Here is a 22317-nt window from a genome sequence, read left to right on the forward strand (position 1 = left end):
CCTCTTTGCGGAGAAAGTGTTTTATTTGGAGCTGTCTCAATTCCTGTCCTCTTGCTAGTTTCCACATCTTCGTCAGTTCGTCTAGTGTCGCCAGTCTGTGCCCTGCGTAGAAGCCCCCAACCGGCATTGTGCCCCCGCCCCGCCTCCATCTTTTGAAGGTGGTATCCAGCATGGCTGGGGGGAATCTGTGATTGCCGCAGATGGGGGCCATAAGGGACATTTTGGTTATCCCGAAGTGTTGTCTCAACTGGGTCCATGTTCTCAACGTGGCTGCTACCACTGGGCTCGTTGTGCATCTTGTTGAGGAGGATGGAAGTGCTGCTGTGGCCAGGGCCCAGAGGGTCGTTCCTTTACAGGATGCCTCCTCCATTTGTACCCAATCTGTGTCGGGTTCTTGTACCCATCCCCTCACTTTTTCTGCCGTTGCTGCCCAGTGGTAGTATTGTAGGTTCGGTAGAGCCAGGCCCCCTCTGACTTTCCCTCTTTGCAGTGTCGGTTTGGGAATGAAATCCCCTTATTTTTAAAGAGTGACCCCCCCCCTCATTCTAGATTCTCTGACAAGAGGAAACATCCTCTTCACATTCACCCTGTCAACACCACTCAGGATCGGGTTTCAATTGAGTCGCCTCTTCCATTTCTAAACTCTGGTGGATCCGAGACCCCCCTCCCCCCACTCCAACCCCCCTTCCCCCATCCTGTCTATCCGAACGGGCTAAAATAAACGAGTGACTCCCCTGTCCTTGACATACAGTCACCCAGTCAGCAGAGGGAGTTATGGCTGCATGGGAGGCAGTGATGCAGTGGTAGTCATAAAATCATAGAGTCATAAAATTTACAGTGCAGAAGGAGGCCTTTTAGCTAATTGAGTCTGCACCGGCCCTTGTAAAGACCTACTTAAGCCCACACCTCCAACCTATCCCCATAACCCCACCTACCCTTTTTGGACACTAAGGGCAATTTATCATGGCCAATCCATCTAACCTGCACATCTTTGGACTGTGGGAGGAAACCGGAGCACCCGGAGGAAACCCACGCCGACACGGGGAGAATGTGCATAGAATCATAGAATTTACAGTGCAGAAGGAGGCCATTCAGCCCATCGCGCCTGCATCAGCCGCTGGAAAGAGCACCCTACCTAAGTCCACACCTCCACCCTATCCCCGTAACCTAGTAATCCCACTCAACCCTTTTTTTTTTGTCACTAAGGGCAATTTAGCATGGTCAATCCACCGAACCTGCACATCTTTGGAGTGTGGGAAAAAAACGGAGCACCCAGAGGAAACCCACGCACACACGGGGAGAACGTGCAGACACCGCACAGACAGTGACCCAAGCGGGAATCGAACCTGGGACCCTGGCCCTGTGTGCTACCATGCTGCCTTATGCTACCGTGACGCCCTATTGTCATTGGGCTATTAATCCAAAGGCCCAGGGTAATGCTCAGGGGAATGGGCTTCGAATCCTGCCTTGGCAGATGGTGAAATTTGAATTCAAGGAAACAAAATCTGGAATTAAAGTCGAACGATGACCATGAAACCATTGTAGTAAATAGCCATCTGATTCACTAATGTTCTTTAGGGAAGTACATCTGAGGTCTGTTATAACCTGCGCCGGTCTTACGATTTGGGGATGACTCACTAACCGTGGGTCTTGCAGAATTCAAAATCCCCTGATTAGGTGGCAGGGGTTCCTTAACTTTTTGGTACCAATTAAGAGGCAATGTAGCATGGCCAATCCACCTACCCTGCACATCTTTGGGTTGCGGGGGTGAGACCCACGCAGACACGGGGAGAATGTGCGAACTCCACATGGACAGTGACCTGATGCTGGTTTCGAACCTGGGCCCTCGGTGCTATGAGGCAGCAGCGCTAATCACTGAGCCACCTTGCCGCCCTCGGGGATCTTTAACAGTGTTTACTTTGTACTAATGGAGTTGGCCAGTAAGGCACTGACCAAAGAAGACCCATTCGGGAACTACTGAAGCTGTACATAATAGTTCAGTGTCAAATAAAGTAAGTTCTGTTTCTCAATAGTTCAGTGTCAAATAAAGTTAGCTCTGTTTCTCCACCGACTCGGTGGGGGCTCTTCTTTGCCACTCACAAAATCGTCTTTACCTGGTGTGGCCTACTTGTGACTCCAGACCCACAGCAATTTGGTTGACTCTGAAATACCCTCAGGAATGGGCAGCAAATCCTGGCCCAGCCAGCGAGGCCCACAGCCCATGAACAAATATTTTAAAATACTCAGCCGGTGATGCCACCTTGCTTTCTCTCGACCTGCACGTTTGAATATGTTTTGTTTGTTTGAAGTCTCATTTTAATGATGCCTTTTCCAAAGTGTTTGTTTGTGGCGCGCGAAGCACAGACGGCAGCCGTCTGCCAGCTCCAGCCTGAGCCGGAGCGGCTGCTTGGAGGCAGTGAAGTCTCTTTGAAGAAATCTGGCAGGAGTAAACTCTCTCTCTCTCTCTCTGCACTACTACCCATCTGGGTGTGCTGTCACTGGGGAACAAGGGTTCCCCCACCAACCCCTGTCTCACTCTCTCACACACACGTCCCACTGCTGTTCGTTATTCCAGGAAAGGGCAAGCGAGACACACACACAGGCACTCAAACCAGTCATTCTGACTGGCGAAAGGGGTCCTGGCACCTGACTTGGAAAAGGCAAACATCATTGGCATGTTTATTTATAGAGAGATGGAGGGGAAGGGGGGGGGGGAGAGAGAGAGAGAGAGTGAGAGAACGACAGCAGAGAGACACAGATAGAAAGGCAAAGAGGGTATCGACATAGATTCTGGTTTGCAGAATAAAGATATTTTGTCATCGAGACTCCACACACACACAACCAGTCGTAAGTTACTGCACCTTTTGAAATTTCCATATTTGCTTTCTCTTTTATGAATCTGCCTCCCCTCCACTGCTGCCTGCATTCTGACATAAAACAAAATTCACCTCCCAGCTAATGCCTCAGATTGTCAGATAACAGGACAACCTCGGAAAAGGGGGAATGTGTCAGCAACCACAGCTAACATTGCAAACACAAGGGGAGCGGCTTCCTTTGATGTGTTTCCAAAGAATTCTAATGTAACCATCAGAGCCTGATTTTTTTTCCACTCAAAGCCCATTGTTTGCCAAAAAAAGCCCGTCAGGCTGCAGCTTTCTCCAACTTGGAACACGTGCTCTGCTTCACTGCCGCACAATCGGCTTTGATCAGAGGGGCCTGATTGGCGCAGATATGTTTGAGGTTTAACAGCTGGGCTAAACCCCTCCGAGTCACAGCCCCTCATAAATCCCACTGTTGTGTTATGCTGCTTCGGATAACACAGGCTGCTACTTGATGCAGTCTTAACTAAAGGATACTCCAGACTCTGAAATGAGTTCAACGTGTTTATTGATCTATTAACACAGTTCTCAAATGAGTTTGACTCTGCTAATCTAACTGTAGTAACCCAGTCTAACTGTACCAGCTTGCTCAAAGCCACGTGCTGAGGTGTGATGCTGCTGATCAACCCTGTCTAACTCTCTAGATGTCTGTCTGTGGAAAGATGCAGGGTGTGAGTGCCTCATCCCTTTTATAGTGTTTATATCATGCCCCCTTGAGGTGATGCCACCTCTGAGTGTCCTGACTGCCCATTGGTTGTGTCCTATTCTGAGTGTTCATTGGTTTGTTTGCATATCATGACACCCACTGTCGACACTTGGAATCAACATTCACTGTTTAAACTGGTTCACTGTTTAAACTAGTTATCATGCGGTTAAACCCTCCTTCACTCCAGCCCGCCCCTCATACTCGTATGCCTGTCAGGTTCTGTGTGTGGACATGTGCGTGCTTGTGTTATGTGTGCAGTGACATGAGTGCGCGGTCACATGTGCAGATAAGTCATGTATGTGTGAACGTGCATATTCGTTGATGTGTGTGTCCATGAGCATGTGTGAACATGTGTACACCTGAGGCCACGCAAGTGTGTACGTCTGTGAGCATGTATCTGCATGGGCACATGTGCATGGCCATGTGTGCAGACAAGTGTGTGTGGTCAAGTGCAATTGTGCATCCATGCATGTGTGTGTGTGTGCAAACAGGTGTTTTTGTGTGTGGGGCAACATATTCTCAACCTCATGTTCATATGCTATATGGTCTTGCCCAGCCTCATCTCTGTGACCCCCTCCGGCCCCTACAACTCTCCCTATCTCTGTCAACTCCTCCAGCCCTACAACCCTCCCTATCTCTGTAAACTTCTCCAGCCCCTACAACTCTCCCTATCTCTGTCAACTCCTCCAGCCCCTACAACCCTCCCTATCTCTGTAAACTCCTCCAGCCCTTACAAAGCTCCCGATCTCTGTAAACACCTCCAGCTCCTACAACCCTCACTATCTCTGGAAACTCCTCCAGCCCTGACAAACCTCCCTATCTCTGTAAACTCCTCCAGCTCCTACAACCCTCACTATCTCTGGGAACTCCTCCAGCCCTTACAAACCTCCCTATCTCTGTAACCTCCTCCAGTCCCTTAACCCTCCATATTCATGTAAACTTCTCCAGCCCCTACAACTCTCCCTATCTCTGTCAACTCCTCCAGCCCCTACAACCCTCCCTATCTCTGTAAACTCCTCCAGCCCTTACAAACCTCCCGATCTCTGTAAACTCCTCCAGCTCCTACAACCCTCACTATCTCTGGAAACTCCTCCAGCCCTGACAAACCTCCCGATCTCTGTAAACTCCTCCAGCTCCTACAACCCTCACTATCTCTGGAAACTCCTCCAGCCCTTACAAACCTCCCTATCTCTGTAACCTCCTCCAGTCCCTTAACCCTCCATATTCATGTAAACTCCTCCAGCCCCTACAACACTCCCTATCTTTGTAAACTCCTCCAGCCCTTACAAACCTCTCTATCTCTGTAAACTCCTCCAGCCCCTACAACCCTCCCTATCTCTGTAATTTCCTCTAGCCTCTACAACTCTGCCTATCTCTGTAACCTCCTCCAGTCCCTGCAACTCTCCCTATCTCAGTAACCTCCTCCAGCCCCTACATCCCTCCCTATCTCTATGCTCAACCAATTCGGGCCTCATGCCTACAAGCTTGTCAGAGGGTCAGTACTGAGGGAGTGCTGAACTTACAGAGGGTCAGTAATGAGGGACTGCTGCACTGTCGGAGTGTTATTACTGAGGGAGTGCTGCAATGTCAGAGGGTCAGTACTGAGGGAGTGCTGCACTGTTAGAGGATCAGTACTGAAGGTGTGCTGCACTGTCAGAGGGTCAGTACTGAGGGAATGCTGCACTGTCAGAGGGTAAATACTGAGGGAGTGTTGCACTGAGAGAGAGTCTGTACTGAGGGAGTGCTGCACTGTCGGAGTGTTATTACTGAGGGAGTGCTGCATTGTCAGAGGGTCAGTACTGAGGGTGTGCTGCACTGTCCGAGGGTCAGTACTGAGAGAGCCCTGCACTGTCAGAGGGTCAGTATTGAGGGAATGCTGCACTATCAGAGGGTCAGTACTGAGAGAGCCCTGCACTGTCAGAGGGTCAGTATTGAGAGAATGCTGCACTGTCAGAGGGTCAGTACTGAGGGAGTCCTGCACTGTCAGAAGGTCAGTACTGTGGAAGTGCTGCACTGTCAGAGGGGAAGTAGTGATGGATTTAGATAGGCTAGGAGATTGAGCCAAAATTTGGCAGATGGACTTTAATGTAGATAAATGTAAGGGTATCCATTTTGGCCAAAAATAATAGAAAGGCATGTTACTATTTCAATGGAAAGCAGATTCAAAATGTGTCTGGGCAGAGGGACCTGGGTGTTTTTGTTCATGAATCACAGAAAGCTTGTATGCAGGCACAGCAAGTAATTAAAAGGCAAATGGAATGTTAGCATTTATTGCAAAAAGGACTGGAGTATAAAAGTAGAGAAGTGTTGTTGCAATTGTTCGGGTGTTGGTGAGACGACATCTGACGTTTTGTGCCCAGTTTTGGTCTCTTTATTTGAGGAAGGATGTGGTGGTATTGGAGGGCAGTTGGGAGGGCTTGAATACAAGAGCAGGTATGTACTTCTGAGGCTGTATAAGGCCCCCTATACATCATTTGGAGTACTGTGAGCAGTTTGGGGTCGCGTGGCCCATATCTAAGGAAGAATGTGCTGGCCTTGGAAAGGGTCCAGAGAAGGTTCACAAGAATGATCCCTGGAATGAAGAGCTTGTCATTTGAGGAACAGCTGAGGACTCTGGGTCTATACTCGTTGGAGTTTAGAAGGATGAGGGGGGATCTTTTGAAACTTGCAGGATACTGTGAGGGCTGGGCAGAGTGGACGTGGAGAGGATTTTTCCGCTAGTCGGACAAACTAGAACCAGAGGGCACAACCTCAGACTGAAGGGATGATCCTTTAAAACAGAGATGAGGAGGAATTTGTTCAGCCAGAGGTGGTGAATCTGTGGAACTCTTTCCTGCAGGAGGCTGTGGAGGCCAAATCACTGAGTGTCTTTGAGACAGAGATAGATAGGTTCTTGATTTATAAGGGGATCAGGGGTTATGAGGAGAAGGCAGGAGAATGGGGATGAGAAAATATCAGCCATGATTGAATGGCGGAGTACATTCGATGGGCTGAGTGGCCTAATTCTGCTCCTATGTCTTATGGTCTTCGAGTTCAGAGGAGGTTCAGCAGATTGATCCCAGGGATGAAAGGGTTGACACATGAGGAGAGATTAAACAGTTTGGGTTTATACTCGCTGGAGTTTAGAAGGATGAAAGGCGATCTGAATCGAGGTTTTTAAAATACTAAATTGTAGGCCAAATGTTCCCCCTTGTAGGGCAATCTAGAACGAGAGGTCACAGATATAGGTTGTGAGGCGGTAGATTTGGAACTGAGATGAGGAGGAACTACTTCTCGCATGTGGAACTTGCTGCCCCATAGTGCGGTGGAATCAGAGTCAATAAATAGTTTCAAGAAGGAGATAGATATATTTCTGATTTTAAAATGGGTGAAAGGGGTATGGGGGACAGGTGGGGAGGTGAATTCGGGACCAGGAAGAGATCAGCCATGATCTGATTGAATGGCTGAAACAGTGACTGAATTGCATGGCAGAGGGCTGGAATGGGACTCGGTGGGCCCAATAGTTTCCTTTCTGTGTCACACTGACGGTTTAACCCAGTCGAGGATGCTGCTTGGGTGATTAGTGCTTTGCAGATTGTTTTTTTTCTCTAGCGAGGGCGTCCTCCTGGCTGATTTCGAAGATGGGCAGAGTTAGGCAAGGGCATCCAAGTGGGATCAGCAATTGCTGTGAGGATTTGTAAAGTCGCGATCGGAGGGGAGGGTTAGATTTGCTCAGAACCAAACCCACCTCTGCTCTCTCTCTCTCTCTCTCGCTCTATGTCTCCCTCTCCGTCCTTCTCTCTTAATCCCAGGGGGGCGGGACTCTAATAAACGTTACGACTGAGAGAGCGTGAGAGAGCCTCACTGTTTGATGCAGCGAAACACTGAAGCACAGCTTGGCGAGGATGGACAGTCTAGGAGCAACACTATTCTTTGTAATCGCCGTTCTAGGTAAAAAGATCTTCCCTTTTCCTGAAAGAAAATGTAATCATCGTGAAGGGGGTGTTATTGTATGCGACCCATTCACAGATTTAAAAGGACAACTGCCTGTTTGAACTTTGCAAACAGACTTTAGCAGGTGGTCCAGTCTGTGAATGGATCGAGCTGCTGTTTATTTCAATGAGGTTTAGTATTCTCTCTCTCTTTGCTTAAGAGTGGATTTTAAAGCTCTGTGATCAGACTGGACTGTGTGATAGTTTTGTGGTTGTTGAAATGCCCTGTTCAGTTGCTGGGACAGATTCTGTTCTCTCTCAGCTCTGTGTGTGTGTGATAGAGAGGGAGTTCTCCCCTCACAGCACCGTACTGCAGAGGGAGTGCCCTGCTTATCTGCCACATTCTCTGCCTGCCGTAAACTTCTGAAACTGCCAGCAAGCGATCCTCTCATTTCTCCCTCTTTCAAACACTTCATTCTTTCTTCTAGCCTCTGGATTTTGCTTTTTTCGCAGGGCACCCCCCACCATTTTTCCTTTCCTCCTCTCCAATCTTATTCACTCCATTACTCCTTCACCATGTGTTATTTCCCTCACTCCTTCATCCCCTGGCCCTCTCCTATTGCCCCTTGACCCCCCCTGTGCACTCCTGTCTCTCTTCTCTTCACCCTCCCTTTCCCGTCTTCTCACCCTCTCTCCTCTTCCCCTCTCTCTCTCTTCCCCCTCTCTCTCCTCTTCATCCTCCCTCTCCTTTCCCCCCTCTCTCTCTTCACCCTCTCCCTCCTCTTCACACTCTCTCTCGTCTTCACCTTCTCTCTCCTCTTCACCCTCTCGCCTCTTCACACTCTCTCTCCTCTTCACACTCTCTCTCCTCTTCACACTCTGTCTCCACCCTCTCTCTCTCTCTCCTCTTCGCCCTCTATCTCTCTTCACCATCTCCCTCCTCTTCGCCCTCTCTCTCTCTTCACCCTTTCCCTCCTCTTCACCCTCTCTCTCCTCTTCACCCTCTCTCTCCTCTTCACCCTCTCTCTCCTCTTCACCCTCTCTCTCTCTCCTCTTCACCCTCTCTCCTCTTCACCCTCTCTCTCTCCTCTTCACATTCTCTGTCTCCACCCTCTCTCTCTCTCCTCTTCCCCTCCCTCTCTCTCTCTTCACCCCACTCTCCTCTTGATCCTCGCGTCACCCTCTCCCCCCCCCCCCCCCCATCTCTCCCCCTTCTCTCTCTCCGGGATCAAACTCTTTCTTCATTTTTTTGCTGATCTCTTCCCATCCTCGCTTTCATCTTTGTTCTCAGTTCTATTTTCTTCTTCCTCTCCTCACATTCCATTCCTCCTCTCTGCCACTCCCAGTTCATCCATTGCTTCAGTTCATTCCCTTGCTCTGTTTCCCTTTCATCTCACTTTGCATTCGCTCTCTCCCTCTCTCTCTGCGCCAATCATTTTCTCTCACTTCTCCATTCTCTGTCCACCCTGAGTTGGATTTGAGCTTTTTTTTCTTCACAGTCTTTATCCATTTCTTGCTCCTGCATTCTCTCTCTCTCTCTGTCTCAATCCTTCACATTTCCTAACCCTATTCCTGCTCCCCTCTCTCCCTCTGCCCTTATTCACTCTCTCCATCTCCACTAATCTCTGTCCATCTCCTCATGAAGTCCACTTTTCCTCTTAAAGTATTTGCTCAATTCCAATCTTTCATCATTTGCCCCATCTCTCTCCTTCTCCTCCACTTACCCCCTCACACTCTCACCCTCCCCTCCCTCTCCTTCACTTACCTCTTCACGCTATCACCCTCTCCTCCACTTATCCCCTCACTCTCCCACCCTCCCCTTCACTTACCTCCGCACACTCTCCTCCCTCCTCTCCCTCTCAACTTATCCTCTCATACTATCTCCCGCCCTCCTCACTCTTTTCCACTTACCCCCTCACTCACCTGCCCTCCACCACTGCCTTCACATCAGTTCCCATTCGCCTCCCTCTGTCTCACTTCTCCCTTCACTTATCCATGAGGCTGACTGCCCCCTTCTCATGACGTCTCTCTCTCTCTCTCTCACACTCCCTCACTCTCAATCTCCTCTGTGTCTCCTCCACCCACCACCCCCAACCTTTCCTCTCATCATAACCCAGTTCCTCTCCATTCTGTCTCAAGTCTTTCCCCTTTGCCGGCTCCCCAATTTAATGAGGTAAGGGCTGCGATTCTTCGGTCGTTGGGGCTCCCGTTTCCCACCTGCAGCACACCCCCGCCATGGGTTTCCTGTCGGCATGGGGTGACGTCAATGTGAAATCCCGTTGACAAGCCTCAGGAGCACAGAATCCCGCCAGCAGTGAATGGCACGACACCGAGAAACAGGCGGCTGGGGGGGTGGCTGGAGAATCCAGCCCCAGTTTTACTGTTTTCTGAGTGTGTATGTGTGTGTCTCTCTCTCCCTCCCTCCCTCTCTCTCCCTCCCTCTCTCTCTTTCCCTCCCTCCTTCCCTCTCTCCCTCCCTCCCTCTCCCTCCCTCCCTCTCTCTCCCACCCTCCCTCTCTCTCTCCCACCCTCCCTCTCTCTCTCCCACCCTCCCTCTCTCTCTCCCACCCTCCCTCTCTTCCACCCTCCCTCTCTCTCTCCCACCCTGCTCTCTCTCCCACCCTCCCTCCCTCTCTCCCACCCTGCTCTCTCTCCCACCCTCCCTCCCTCTCACCCTTTCTCTCTCCCACCCTCTCTCTCACCCTCCCTCCCTCCCCCACCTTCTCTCTCTCTCCCCAACACCCTCCCTCTCTATCCCCCCCACCCTCCCTCTCTATCCCCCCCACCCTCCCTCCCCCACCTTCTCTCTCTCTCCCCAACACCCTCCCTCCCCCTCACCCTCCCTCTCTCCCCCTCCACCCTCCATCTCTCTCCCCCACCACCCTCTCTCCCCCCCACCTTCCATCTCTCTCCCACCCTCTCTCCCACTCACCCTCCCATCCTCTCTTTCCCACCCTCTCTCCCCCTCCCCCACCCTTTCTCTCTCACCGTCCCCCACCCACCCTCCCTCCCTTTCTCTCTCCCTCCCTTCTCTCTCTCCCACCCCCTCTCTCTCTCCCACCCTCCCTCTCTCTCCCCCACCCTCCCTCTCTCTCCCTCACCCTCCCTCTCTCTCCCTCACCCTCCCTCTCTCTCCCTCCCTTCCTCTCTCTCCAACCAGCACACTTTACACAGAACAAACTGCCCTATCAATCAGTCATGTACACACATGATTCTGTGGAGAACTGGGATGGGGGTGCTGGGTTCAGCAAGGTGTTGGGGGTAGGGGGGCGAGGGGAAGGGAGGTGGTAGTCAGTGGGAGGAGGATGGTTGTGAGGGAGCTGAGGGGAGTCTCTCTCCTATCACTGCGACTCGGCATTCAGACTGAGTGTCGACAAGTGTCGAGGGCACATTAGGCTGAAGTGAAATTCCAAGCATTCTCTCGGCCGGGATTTCCCCTCCTCCTGAACGCAAGAGATAGGATCCAGGGCTTGTTTCACGTGCCTGAGACGGGGTGGGGGAGCAGTGGAGAACACACCGGCAGTTGCTCAAAGTGTAAACAGGAGGCTTGGAGAGGAGCCAGCCAGGGTGATGAATGGCAATTGTGGAACATGTTGCTACAGCTCTGCATCCCTCCTCCACAACCCCTCTCCCGTGCCAGGCCATGTCATTATTGGAGACCACACGCCCTCTTTAATTGTCTCCCCTGCAGCTTCAATCATACTCCCTCTGGGAAAGGTGAGGTCAGTTGCTCTTAAAGGAACAGACACCTCCACCATTCAAGGCCATTGACCCCCCCCCCCCCGCCCCCCCGGCTCAACCATTCCCCAGAACTAGACATAGCCTATTTCTTTAACAGTGGTAAGTCAGGGAAGGCTTTCCTGGTTGAAATCCCCCTCCACCAGTGCCTGCCCCAGTGCTCGAGTTTCCTACCACACTCCAAAGGTGTGCAAGTTAGGTGGATTAATTATGCAAAATTGCCCCTTCGTGTCCAACGGCTAGTTGGGGGTTACGGAACTAGGGCATGGGATGGGGCCTAGTTCTTTCAGAGGGTGGGGCCTCCTGCAGTGGCAGGATTCTGTGACTTTTCTCTTAGTTCAGGGTGGGAGAGGTGATGGTTTGACAGGAGCGATTGGGGGGGTGGTGGGGGGGGGGGGGGGGTGAGTGGTGAGTTGAGGGGATGTGAACGTGGTGGGGCAAGTGATGTTAGGGGAGGTGACAAGACATTTAGATAGAGCTTACTTGGGGTTCACAGTAGACAGGGCACTTGGGGCATCAGAGAGAGGGAAAGAGAAAACTTACATTAACATAACTACTTTCCAGCACTCCAGGAAATCCAGCAGCACCTTCATAGCCAATTAAAGGGCTCTGTAAGCGGGGCAGCTTGTTGTAATGTAGAGTACAGAGGTTAGCACAGTGAGATCCCGCAAAAAACAATGCATGGTAGAGGGACCAGCTGGGGAGGGCCCACTGTTTAATGCCATCTCTAAAAGATGCACCCTCTGACAGGACAGTGCTTCGCCCCTTCTTCCCCCAGCACCCTCCGACAGGGCGGTGCTCCCCGTCCTCCACCTCCAGTATCCTCCAACAGGGCAGCGCTCCACCCCACATCCAGCACTCTCCAAGAGGGTGACTCTCCCCCCCCCCCCCCCCAACCCCCGCACAGCGCCCCATGATGGGGTGGTGCTCCCCTCCCTCCCAGCACCCTCCAACAGGGTGCAACCCCCCCTCCACCTCCAGTACCCTCTGACAGGGCGGAGCTCCACCCCACATCCAGCACTCTCCAACAGGGCGGCTCTCCCCCTGCCACCCCACAGCACCCTATGATGGGGTAGTGCTCCCTGCCTTCCCAGCACCCTCCGACAGGGCGGTGCTCCACCCTCCATCTCCAGTACCCTCCGACAAGGCGGCGTTCCCCTCCCACAGCACCCTATGATGGCGTGGTGCTTACTGCCCTGCCAGCACACTCCGATAGGGCAGCGCTCGCCCCGTCACCTCAAACGGCATCGAGACATGCGAGCTAAATCAAGGGACTCGGCTCACACCTCCAGCACAGGTCTCAGACCAGTACTGACACGGGATGGCGGTGGGGGTAGCAAGAGAGTGAACAGCCCACCTCATCATGGTCAGTGGAGGGGAGCGGAGTTGGGGTGGGGGTACGGGGGGAGCAGAATTGTGGGGGGAGCGGAACAATTTTTTGGGGGAGTGGAGCAGGGGTGCGGGGGAGCAGGGTTGACGGGGGAGCGAAGTTGGGGGGTGCGGAGTTGGGGGGAGCGGAGTTATTAGGTGGGAGCAGAGTTGGTGTAGGGAAGCAGAATTGGGAGGTGAGGTATACAGGTCACTGAGTCGTTGACCAAATGCAGTTGAGGGGATTGAGGAGGTGTGAATCAGCTCTTGAGTTTTCTTCCAATGTCGGAATGAGGAATTAGTGAATCCTGAATCAATGCTTCTTAATTGATGAGTACCATCAGAGAGAGAGGTCAGCTGTTTCTCAGGCCACTTGTGTTGGAGGAGGCAGCTGTTTTAAGGATCATCTTTTATGGTCCGACTATTTTTAGGATTCTACTTGCAATGCACTTTTTAAAAATAGTGCCTTTTTTTTGTGATATGCTATTTTTGGGCAGTGCGGGGGTGGTGTAGGCCCCTATGTGGTCTGATTGCTGTGCGGCTGTTAATGGGCGCAACGTGCAGCCACTGAGTTTTCCTCCCTTACCGGAAGACATCAGTTCTCTGGGGCACGTGCAGTTTCATTTTCCCGGTGCCAGCGCAGACTGAGTTGCACAAGGCAGGGATTTTATACAATCTTCACGGCAGGCTGGGCTGAGGCAGCTGGCTGAAAGGCCTGTGGCCTTCTTGAACCTGGACCTTTCCTGACACTGCCTTGACCCCGGGATGCCATGCAGGACACCGCACATGTCGGTCAGCCCGGATAGACACAATGGCCGACGGTGTTCACCATTCTTGCAGTTCTGTCGAAGTCAGGGATGGTCTCCATGGCAACGGCTTGAGGTGGGATCAGGAAGTGATGGACAACAAGGGCCCTGCCAAACTTGTGATTCAGACTAATGAAATGCAAAGTATGAGAAGATTTTCAGGGCATTTGCTCAAACTGTGGGAAATTGAAGCAGGGCTACGGTTAGAATGTGTATCTGGAAAAGCTGTAAAACATGGGATTGTACTTGGGGCGATAGCTCTGTCTTTGCGTAACAATGAGACACATTAGTTGTGTGCAGGTCTGTCACTGTTTAACACTGGGGTACAATACTGGTGGGGAGAGGTCCGTCAGTGTATAACACTGGGACACAGTATTGGTGGGGACAGATTTGTCATTGTGTAACACAGGGACAATACTTGTGGGGCAGGTCTGTCACTGTATAAAACTGGGTGGGGCACAGTACTAGTGGGGACAGATCTGGCACTGTATAACACGGGTACAGTACTGGTGGGGACAGGTCTGTCTGTGTAACACTGGGATACAATATTGGTGGGGACAGGTCTGAAACTGCATAACACTTGGGTACAGTACTGGTGGGGACAGGTCTGTCACTGTGTAACATTGGGGTACAGTACTGATGGGAACAGGTCTGTCAATATGTAACATTGAGGTACAGTATTGGTGGGGACAGGTCTGTCACTGTATAACACTGGGGTACAGTACTGGTAGGGACAGGGCTGTCACTGTGTAACACTGGGGTACAGTACTGATGGGGACAGGTCTGTCACTGTGTAACACTTGGGTACAGTACTGGTAGGGACAGGTGTGCCACTGTATAACACTGTGGTACAGTACTGGTGGGGACAGGTCTGTCACTGTGTAACACTGGGGTACAGCACTGGTGGGAACTGGTCTGTCACTGTATAACACTGGGGTACAGCACTGGTAGGGACAGGGCTGTCGCTGTGTTACACTGGGGTACAGCACTGGTAGGGACAGGGCTGTCACTGTGTAACACTGGGGTACAGTACTGGTGGGGACTGGTCTGTCACTGTGTTACACTGGGGTACAGCACTGGTAGGGACAGGGCTGTCACTGTGTAACACTGGGGTACAGTACTTGTAGGGACAGGTCTGTAACAATAGAACACTGGGGTACAGTACTTTTGAGGATGTGTCTATTGCTATTCCTGACGGGATGAATGAAGTGCGTCACACAACTTTAATTATCTTGGTACTGGTGGTGAATAATGTTCCCCCCAATTGTTTATCTTGCATGCTGTCGTTTGACAGCTCTGAATAGGCACTCAGCCTGATTGGTTACAGAATCGAGTTGGTGAAGTGGTGTAATTTGTTCTTGTGCTGTCCTTGAATTGGCCCGAATTCCGGTTATGGCCAAATGAAGGCTTTTGAGAGGGGAGGAGAGGAGAGCAAACATCTGGTGACTGAAGCACCAGCTGCTGTTCAGACAAGGACCCAGGTGTGTTATATATCCCTCCGTCCGGTCTGCACCACTTTAATCAGCCCCATTGCATTGGTGGGGGTGGGGGGGGTGCTTTCAGAGACACTTACAGCACAGTAGGAGACCATTTGGCCCCTCGGGCCTCTTGTTGATTCTGTCAAAGATCTCTCCAATTAATCCTACACTCTTTCTTCCAGTTCTTCCCCAACACAGCCCTAGAATATTCTCCCTTTCAAGTATTTCTCCAATTCCCCTTTGAAAGTTTCTATTGAATCTGCTTCCACCGCCCTTTCAGGCAACACTTTCCAGGGGCAACACGGTAGCACAGTGGTTAGCACAGTTGCTTCACAGCTCCAGGGTCCCAGGTTCGATTCCCGGCTTGGGTGACTGTCTGTGCGGAGTCTGACGTTCTCCCCGTGTCTGCGTGGATTTCCTCCGGGTGCTCTGGTTTCCTCCAAAGTCCAAAGATGTGCAGGTTAGGTGGATTGGCCATTATAAATTGCCCTTCGTGTCCAAACAAAAGGTTGGGTGGGCCGAGGTCCCAGGTTCGATCCTGGCTCGGGGTCACTGTTCGTGTGGAGTTTGCACATTTTCCCCATGCTTGCGTGGGTTTCGCCCCCACAACCCAAAGATGTGCAGGCTAGGTGGATTGGCCATGCTAAATTGCCCCTTAATTGGGGAAAAAAAATGAATTGGGCACTCTAAATTTTAAAAAAAGGTTGGATGGGGTTACTGGGTTACAGGGGATAGGGTGGAGATGTGGGCTTAGGTAGGGTGATCTTTTCAAGGGCCGGTGCAGACTCAATGGGCCGAATGGCCTTCTTCTGCACTGTAAATTCTATGAATCTGATCACACCAACTCGCTGTGTAAAAAAGATTCTCCTCACCTCACACTCTGGTTCTTTTACCAAATTTCTCCAATCTGTGTCAACCTCTGGTTACCGTTCCTCCTGCCAACTGGAAACACTTTCTCCTTATTTACTCTACCCGAACCCCTTGAATTCCTTGATTAAATTTCCCCCTTAACTTTTAGGAGAGCTGCAGGTTTTAGTTGAAAACGGTCACTGAAATATTGCCCCAGTTCATTCATCAGAGAGTCGAGCGGTTACTTCATTATTCACACATTTTGTTGCTTGATTATCTGACCCACCGACCAGGTTTTGGATACCCAGAGACACCTGAAAACAAGTCTTGGCTCATATTTTGTTTAAAAAGGGAGAGGTTTGATTTACTTTCCGGAATGTGTTCCTTCTTGAATCCCATGTGATTCCTATTAAATTTCAACTGGTCAGTGCTGTTATCCCTCATTATGCTGTGTGTGTGCAGAGTGCAGGAAGTGCCATCGCAGGTTACATATCCCTCTCCCTATCTCTGCAACCTCCTCCAGCCCCTACAACCCTCCCTATCTCTGCAACCTCCTCCAGCACCGACAACTCTCCCTATTTCTGTAACCTCCTCCAGCCCCGACAACTCTCCCTATTTCTGTAACCTCCTCCAGCCCCTCCAACTCTCCCTATTTCTGTAACCTCCTCCAGCTGCTACAACTCACCCTAATTCTGTAACCTCCTCCAGCCCCGACAACTCTCCCTATTTCTGTAACCTCCTCCAGCCCCTCCAACTCTCCCTATTTCTGTAACCTCCTCCAGCTGCTACAACTCTCCCTATTTCTGTAACCTCCTCCAGCCCCTCCAACTCTCACTATTTCAGTAACCTCCTCCAGCTGCTACAACTCTTCCTATTTCTGTAACCTCCTCCAGCCCCTACAACTCTCCCTATTTCTGTAACCTCCTCCAGCCCCACAACCCTCCCTATTTCTGTAACCTCCTCCAGCCCTACAACCCTCCCTATCTCTAACCTCCTCCAGCCCCTACAACACTCCCTATTTCTGTAACCTCCTGCAGCCCCTACAACCCTCCCTATCTCTCTGTAACCTCCTCCAGCCCCTACAACACTCCCTATTTCTGTAACCTCCTGCAGCCCCTACAACCCTCCCTATCTCTCTGTAACCTCCTCCAGCCCCTACAACACTACCTATTTCTGTAACCTCCTGCAGCCCCTACAACCCTCCCTATCTCTCTGTAACCTCCTGCAGCCCCTACAACCCTCCCTATCTCTCTGTAACCTCCTGCAGTCCCTACAACCCTCCCTATCTCTCTGTAACCTCCTCCAGCCCCTACAACCCTCCCTATCTCTCTGTAACCTCCTGCAGCTCCTGATTTCCATTGCTAAACCCTTGATGGTCGTGCCTTTAGCTGCCTGGGTCTTAAGCTCTGGAATTCTCTCCCTGAACCTTTAGTTCTTTCTTGCTCTCTCTTTCTCTCTCACTCTCTCGTTCTCTCTCACTCTCTTTTGCTCTCTTCCTCATGCTCTCTCTCGCTCTCTCCCTCGCTTTCTTGCTCACTGGCTCTCGTTTGATTTCTCTCAAAGACTCTCACGCTTTCTCCCTCTCTCTCACACACTCTCTCCCTCACTCTCTCCTTTGCGCTCTCCCCTTCGCTCTCTTGGGTTCTCTCCCTCATGCTCTCTAATGCACTCTTTCGCACTTACTTTCTGTCTCTCTTGCTCTCTCTCTCTCTAGCTCTCTCCTTCACTCTCTTCTTCGCCCTTTCCTTTGCTCCCTCTCTCGATCTCTGTCACGCACTCTCTCGCGCTTTCTCTCTCTCTGATACTCGCTCCTTAAAACAACCTCTTTGACCAAGTTTTTCTTTACCTGTCCCTAATATCTCCTTATATATGGGCAGCACAGTAGCACAGTGGGTAACACTGTTGCTTCACAGCGCCAGGGTCGCTTCCCACTTGGGTCACTGTCTGTGCGGAGTCTGCACATTTTCCTCGTGTTTGCGTGGGTTTCCTCCGGGTGCTCAGGTTTCCCCCCACAAGTCCCGAAGGACGTGCTGTTAGGTAATATGGACCTTCTGAATTCTCCCTCAGTGTACCCGAACAGGCACCGGAGTGTGGGCTCGGGGCTTTTCACGGTAACTTCAATGCAGTGTTAATGTAAGCCTACTTGTGACACTAATAAAGATTATTATTATGTGGCTCGGGTTAAATTCTGTCTGTTCATCACTCCTGTGAATCATCTTGGGACAATGTACTGTGCTAAAGGTTCTACATAAATGCACATTGTTGCTGGGAAACACTCAGATCCCAGCATCTGTTGGGAGTTGAGTTGAAGTTTTCATCGAGTGAGCAGAGCACTAAGCAGCTGGATTTGTTGAAGACCCTACACTGGCCTCCTCTTCTCTCGTGACCCACCCCCTCCGCTTATTAACCTCAGCCGAACTCTCAGGTTACCAGGCGGGGAGCTGAGTGTTTGGGGGGGGGGGGGGGGGGGGCAGTTGTTTGCAGATCAGCAGAAGTTAAACACACCGAGCTGCCTGTCCTGTGATCATGATAGACATCAACCTGCTGCTCTTAAACATTCCTCAGTGAAAGGGCGAGGGGGAGGCTGCTTAGTGCAACAAAACTGAGCGCGCTGATTCTCGGTCTATGTGCCTTTGTGTGTCTCTCGTTCTTTATCTCCCTGTGTGCCTCTCTTTCTCCGTTCTTTCTCTCTCTCTCTCGTTCTTTCTTGCCTTCTGTGTGTGTCTGCCTCTCTCTCTCTCTCTGCTCCTCTCTCCCCTCTGTGCCTCTCTTTTTCTTTCTCTCTCCCCCCCGCCCCCCCTTCCGTGTGTGTCCTCTCACTCTCCGTATTGTCTTTCTCTCCCTCTTGTGTATCTCTCTTCCTCCTATATGTGTGTGTCTCTCCTTCCCTTTCTATGCCCCCCCCCCCCTCTATATATATTCCTCCATCGGCATCCCGCCACTTTCACACGCTCTCTGTCAAACACTGCAATTATTGGAAGGGGTGGCTACATGGAGAAATCCACTTAACTCCTTTCCTTCAGAAATATTCAACATGTTGAAGGCTTTTGTTCGAGTCCCTTGGGAGAAATCTTTTCTAGTGGCAGGAGGCAGAGGTAACTGGACGATAGAGATTTGAGATCAGTGGGGCAATGATTTGGAATCACAGTATCATAGACACACAGCACAGGAGGAGCCTATTCAGCCCATCATTCCCTGTGCTGGCTCTTTGAAAGATTTCTCCAGTTAGTCCCACTCTCTCCCCACTCCCCCAGCTTTTCCCCCATGTTCCTGCAATTTTCCCCCCTTTAAGTATTTGTCCAATTCCGCCCCTTTGAAAGTTTCTATTGAATCTGCTTCCACCGCCCTTTCAGGCAGCACCTCCCAGATCACAACAACTCGCTGTGTAAAAAATAAATCACCTCATTTCCCAACCCTCCGGTTCTTTTATCGATTCTCTTCAATATGTGTCCCTCTGGTTACCCACCCTCCTGCCAACTGGTAACACCTTCTCCTTATTTACTCAATTCAAACTGCCCTCTCATGATTCTGAAAGCCTCGATTCAATCTCCCCCTTAACCTTCTCTGCTCCAAGGAGAACAATCCCAGCTTCTCCCAGTCTTTCCACCATTAACTCCTCATCCCTCTGGGAACATTCTGGAAAACCTCAGAAGGATTTGAAAGGCTATGGGGAAAGAGTCGGGGCAAGCGGGGCTAATTGGAGAACTCTTGCACAGGCCTAGAACCGGTAAGATGGGCCGAAGAGCCTCTGTCCACACTATATGGCCTTACGAGCCTTTACCAACTGAAGGCAAGTGTGGGATTAATGTAGGCACAGGTGAATCCTCCATAGATATGGTTGCAAAAGTTTTCTTAATATTGTTTATAGACCAGGGTTCAATGGAGTAAGAAATATTGGGTGTCAATTGCTCGCAAAAGGTTGAATTCTTTTGAGACACACTTGAATCGCACAACTGCTTTGCAACAATATGGTCAAGTCTTTTGTGCATCACCCCACTTGATAATCCTGCCCCCCACAGACGCATTGCCCTGGCTGCGTGCCTTGGGATTGACCCATCCCCGCCATGCGCAATATGAGTTTTGCATCCCGCAGCCAACAAGGTGTAGTGAAAATCAACGCATGCTTAGGTTGTGACAGGACTGAGGTAGAGGCTCACAACCCCAGGGGAGCTAAAATAACCCCTGACAGTTCTATTTCTGATCTGGTCTGGAGACTTGGCCTGTTCTGTAGAACCATAGAATCACTACAGTGCAGATGGAGGCCCTTCAGCCCATCGAGTCTGCACCGACCCTCTGAAAGGATATCCTACCTAGGGTCAGGCCTCCACCTATCTCCTAACCCAGTAACCCCACTTAACCTACCCTTTTGGACACTAAGGGGCAATTGATCATGGCCAATCCCTCTAACCTGCACATCTTTGGACTGTGGGAGGAAACCAAAGGAAACCCACGCAGACACGGGGAGAAAGTGCAAACTCCACACAGACAGTTACTCGAGGTCGGAATTGAACCTGGGTCCCTGGAGCTGTGAGGCAGCAGTGCTAACCACTCTGCCAACATGTCACACCATGTTATGAAGCACTGTTGCGCAGATGCTGTAACCACACCAAATATCTCAGTGGGAACATAGATAAGGGTCATGCGTGAATCTGTGCTGCTGAATGAGGGCAAAATTTGCAGCATTGTTGAAAGAATTTGACTGTGGATCTATTGGTCTTACCAACAGTGCGCATAAAGATTGGTTCCAGTTATAGCCTTCATTAGCTGGCTCTCTGGAATATAACATGGTGGCAGGGAATAGTTATCCTATAAGTGAAAGATATAAGTGGAGCCCATCTTCAGACACTTTCATAAGTATTTCTTTACACAATTGTAGAATGCAAGCCCTTCACAGCTGACTTCTGAAATCTAACACAGTGGCAGAGCTTAGTTTTTAAAAATAAATTAAGAGTACCCAATTCATTTTTTCCAATTAAGGGGCAATTTAGCATGTTCAATTCACCTACCCTGCACATCTTTGGGTTGTGGGGGCGAAACCCACGCAAACACGGGGAAAATGTGCAAACTCCACACGGACAGTGACCCAGAGCCGGGAGCGAACCTGGGGCCTCGGCGTCGTGAGGCAGCAGGGCTAAGCCACTGCGCCACCGTGCTGCCCTGGCAGAGCTTAGTTAACCTCAAGGTGAAGGATATAACAAGCTAATCTTTAGATATTTTTATCAGCATTTCTTTGTACAATTTCAGAATGCAAACCCTTCACAACTGGCTCTCTGCAATCTAACATGGTGGCAGAGAATAGTTATCTTCAAGGTGACGGATATAACTGGAGCCAATCTTTGGACACTTTTTAATAAACATTTCTTCGCAAAGTTACAAAGTATAGGCAAACACGCATAAACCCAACCATCACAGTTTCAACCTGTGTCTATTAACAGGGGCACAACTGACTCCCCAATTAATGCCCATGATCCACCTACGATGAAACACAATTCACACTGCACCCCCTTCAATTTGAAACCATTGTCCCTGGGTAAACTAGTTGCACCCGTGGGGTCTTTTTCATCCACCCGAGACAGAGGCTTGGTTTAGTCTCTTCATCCAAAAGACAACACCTCATACCCAAAGGTGCAATCACCGCCAGCAAAGCCGTGACTGCCACAAAAAAATAACCTGCCGCCTTTGCCCATCCTGGGCTGATATGTGACACCCGTCCCGCGCCAACTCAGGTGACTTTAACTGGTCCCTGCAGGTGATCAAGTGATCAACAAGAGTGGGAGGGCAGCGCGGTGGTGCAATGGTTAGCACTGCTGTCTTATGGCGCTGAGGACCCGCTTTCGATCCCAGCCCCGAGTCACTGTCCGTGTGGAGTTTGCACATTCTCCCCGTGTCTGCGTGGGTCTCACCCCCACAACCCAAAGATGTGCAGGGTAGGTGGATCAGCCACACTAAATTGTCCCTTAATGGGCAAAAAAAGAATTGGGCACGCTAAATTTAAAAAAAAGATTAACAAGGGTGGGGAGGTGAATGGTCATTGGGAGGGGGGACAGATAGGAATGTGGGTTTGAAGCTATAATTAGATCAGCCATGATCTAATTAAATGGTGAATCAGGCTCAAGAGGCCGGTGGCCTGCTCTCAAATCCGTGGGTTTGGATGTGTTATTTCTACTCTTGCCACATCCTGGGGACGAAGGAATGTAATTGGTTCTGGAGTTGCAGAGTCCGGTATCTCTGGTAACAAAGTTTGACAATGGCTTCAAATCTTTCAAATCAAATAAGACACAAAAAAGCCAGATGAAAGATAAAATATTCAGGGTCATCCACTCATAATATGACTGTCCTTCACTTTGAAATAAGATGTTGCTCCTTTTCCAATAGAGTGCCAATATCTCTGGCATACTGCGCATGTCTGAATATTGCAATCTGTGCCAAGTGTATTATTCTCAGACCTTCCCCTCACTTACATTCCCACCCTATAAATATCGAGATGACTGACCCTCTATATATAACTCTGATCTGGATGAATAACTCTCTGTAGAATTATCAGGTACCAACCCCACCCCCAGAAAAAAATCCTAATCGGGA

General features: G+C 50.4%; 1 protein-coding gene across 4 annotated transcripts in view; it reads left to right on the plus strand.

Annotated features, from left to right (window-relative positions):
- Window positions 1–7339: 7339 nt before the first annotated feature.
- Window positions 7340–22317, plus strand: part of LOC140386572 (basal cell adhesion molecule-like) — a 277207-nt gene continuing 262229 nt past the window's right edge. For all 4 annotated transcript variants that reach the window (XM_072469008.1, XM_072469010.1, XM_072469009.1 and 1 more), the window contains exon 1: window positions 7340–7515. In XM_072469008.1, coding sequence (XP_072325109.1) covers window positions 7470–7515 — 46 coding nt within the window. In that variant the 5' untranslated portion in view covers window positions 7340–7469. The remainder of the gene's footprint in view (window positions 7516–22317) is intronic.

Source organism: Scyliorhinus torazame, chromosome 12, assembly GCF_047496885.1.
Source record: "Scyliorhinus torazame isolate Kashiwa2021f chromosome 12, sScyTor2.1, whole genome shotgun sequence".
Lineage (NCBI taxonomy): Eukaryota > Metazoa > Chordata > Chondrichthyes > Carcharhiniformes > Scyliorhinidae > Scyliorhinus > Scyliorhinus torazame.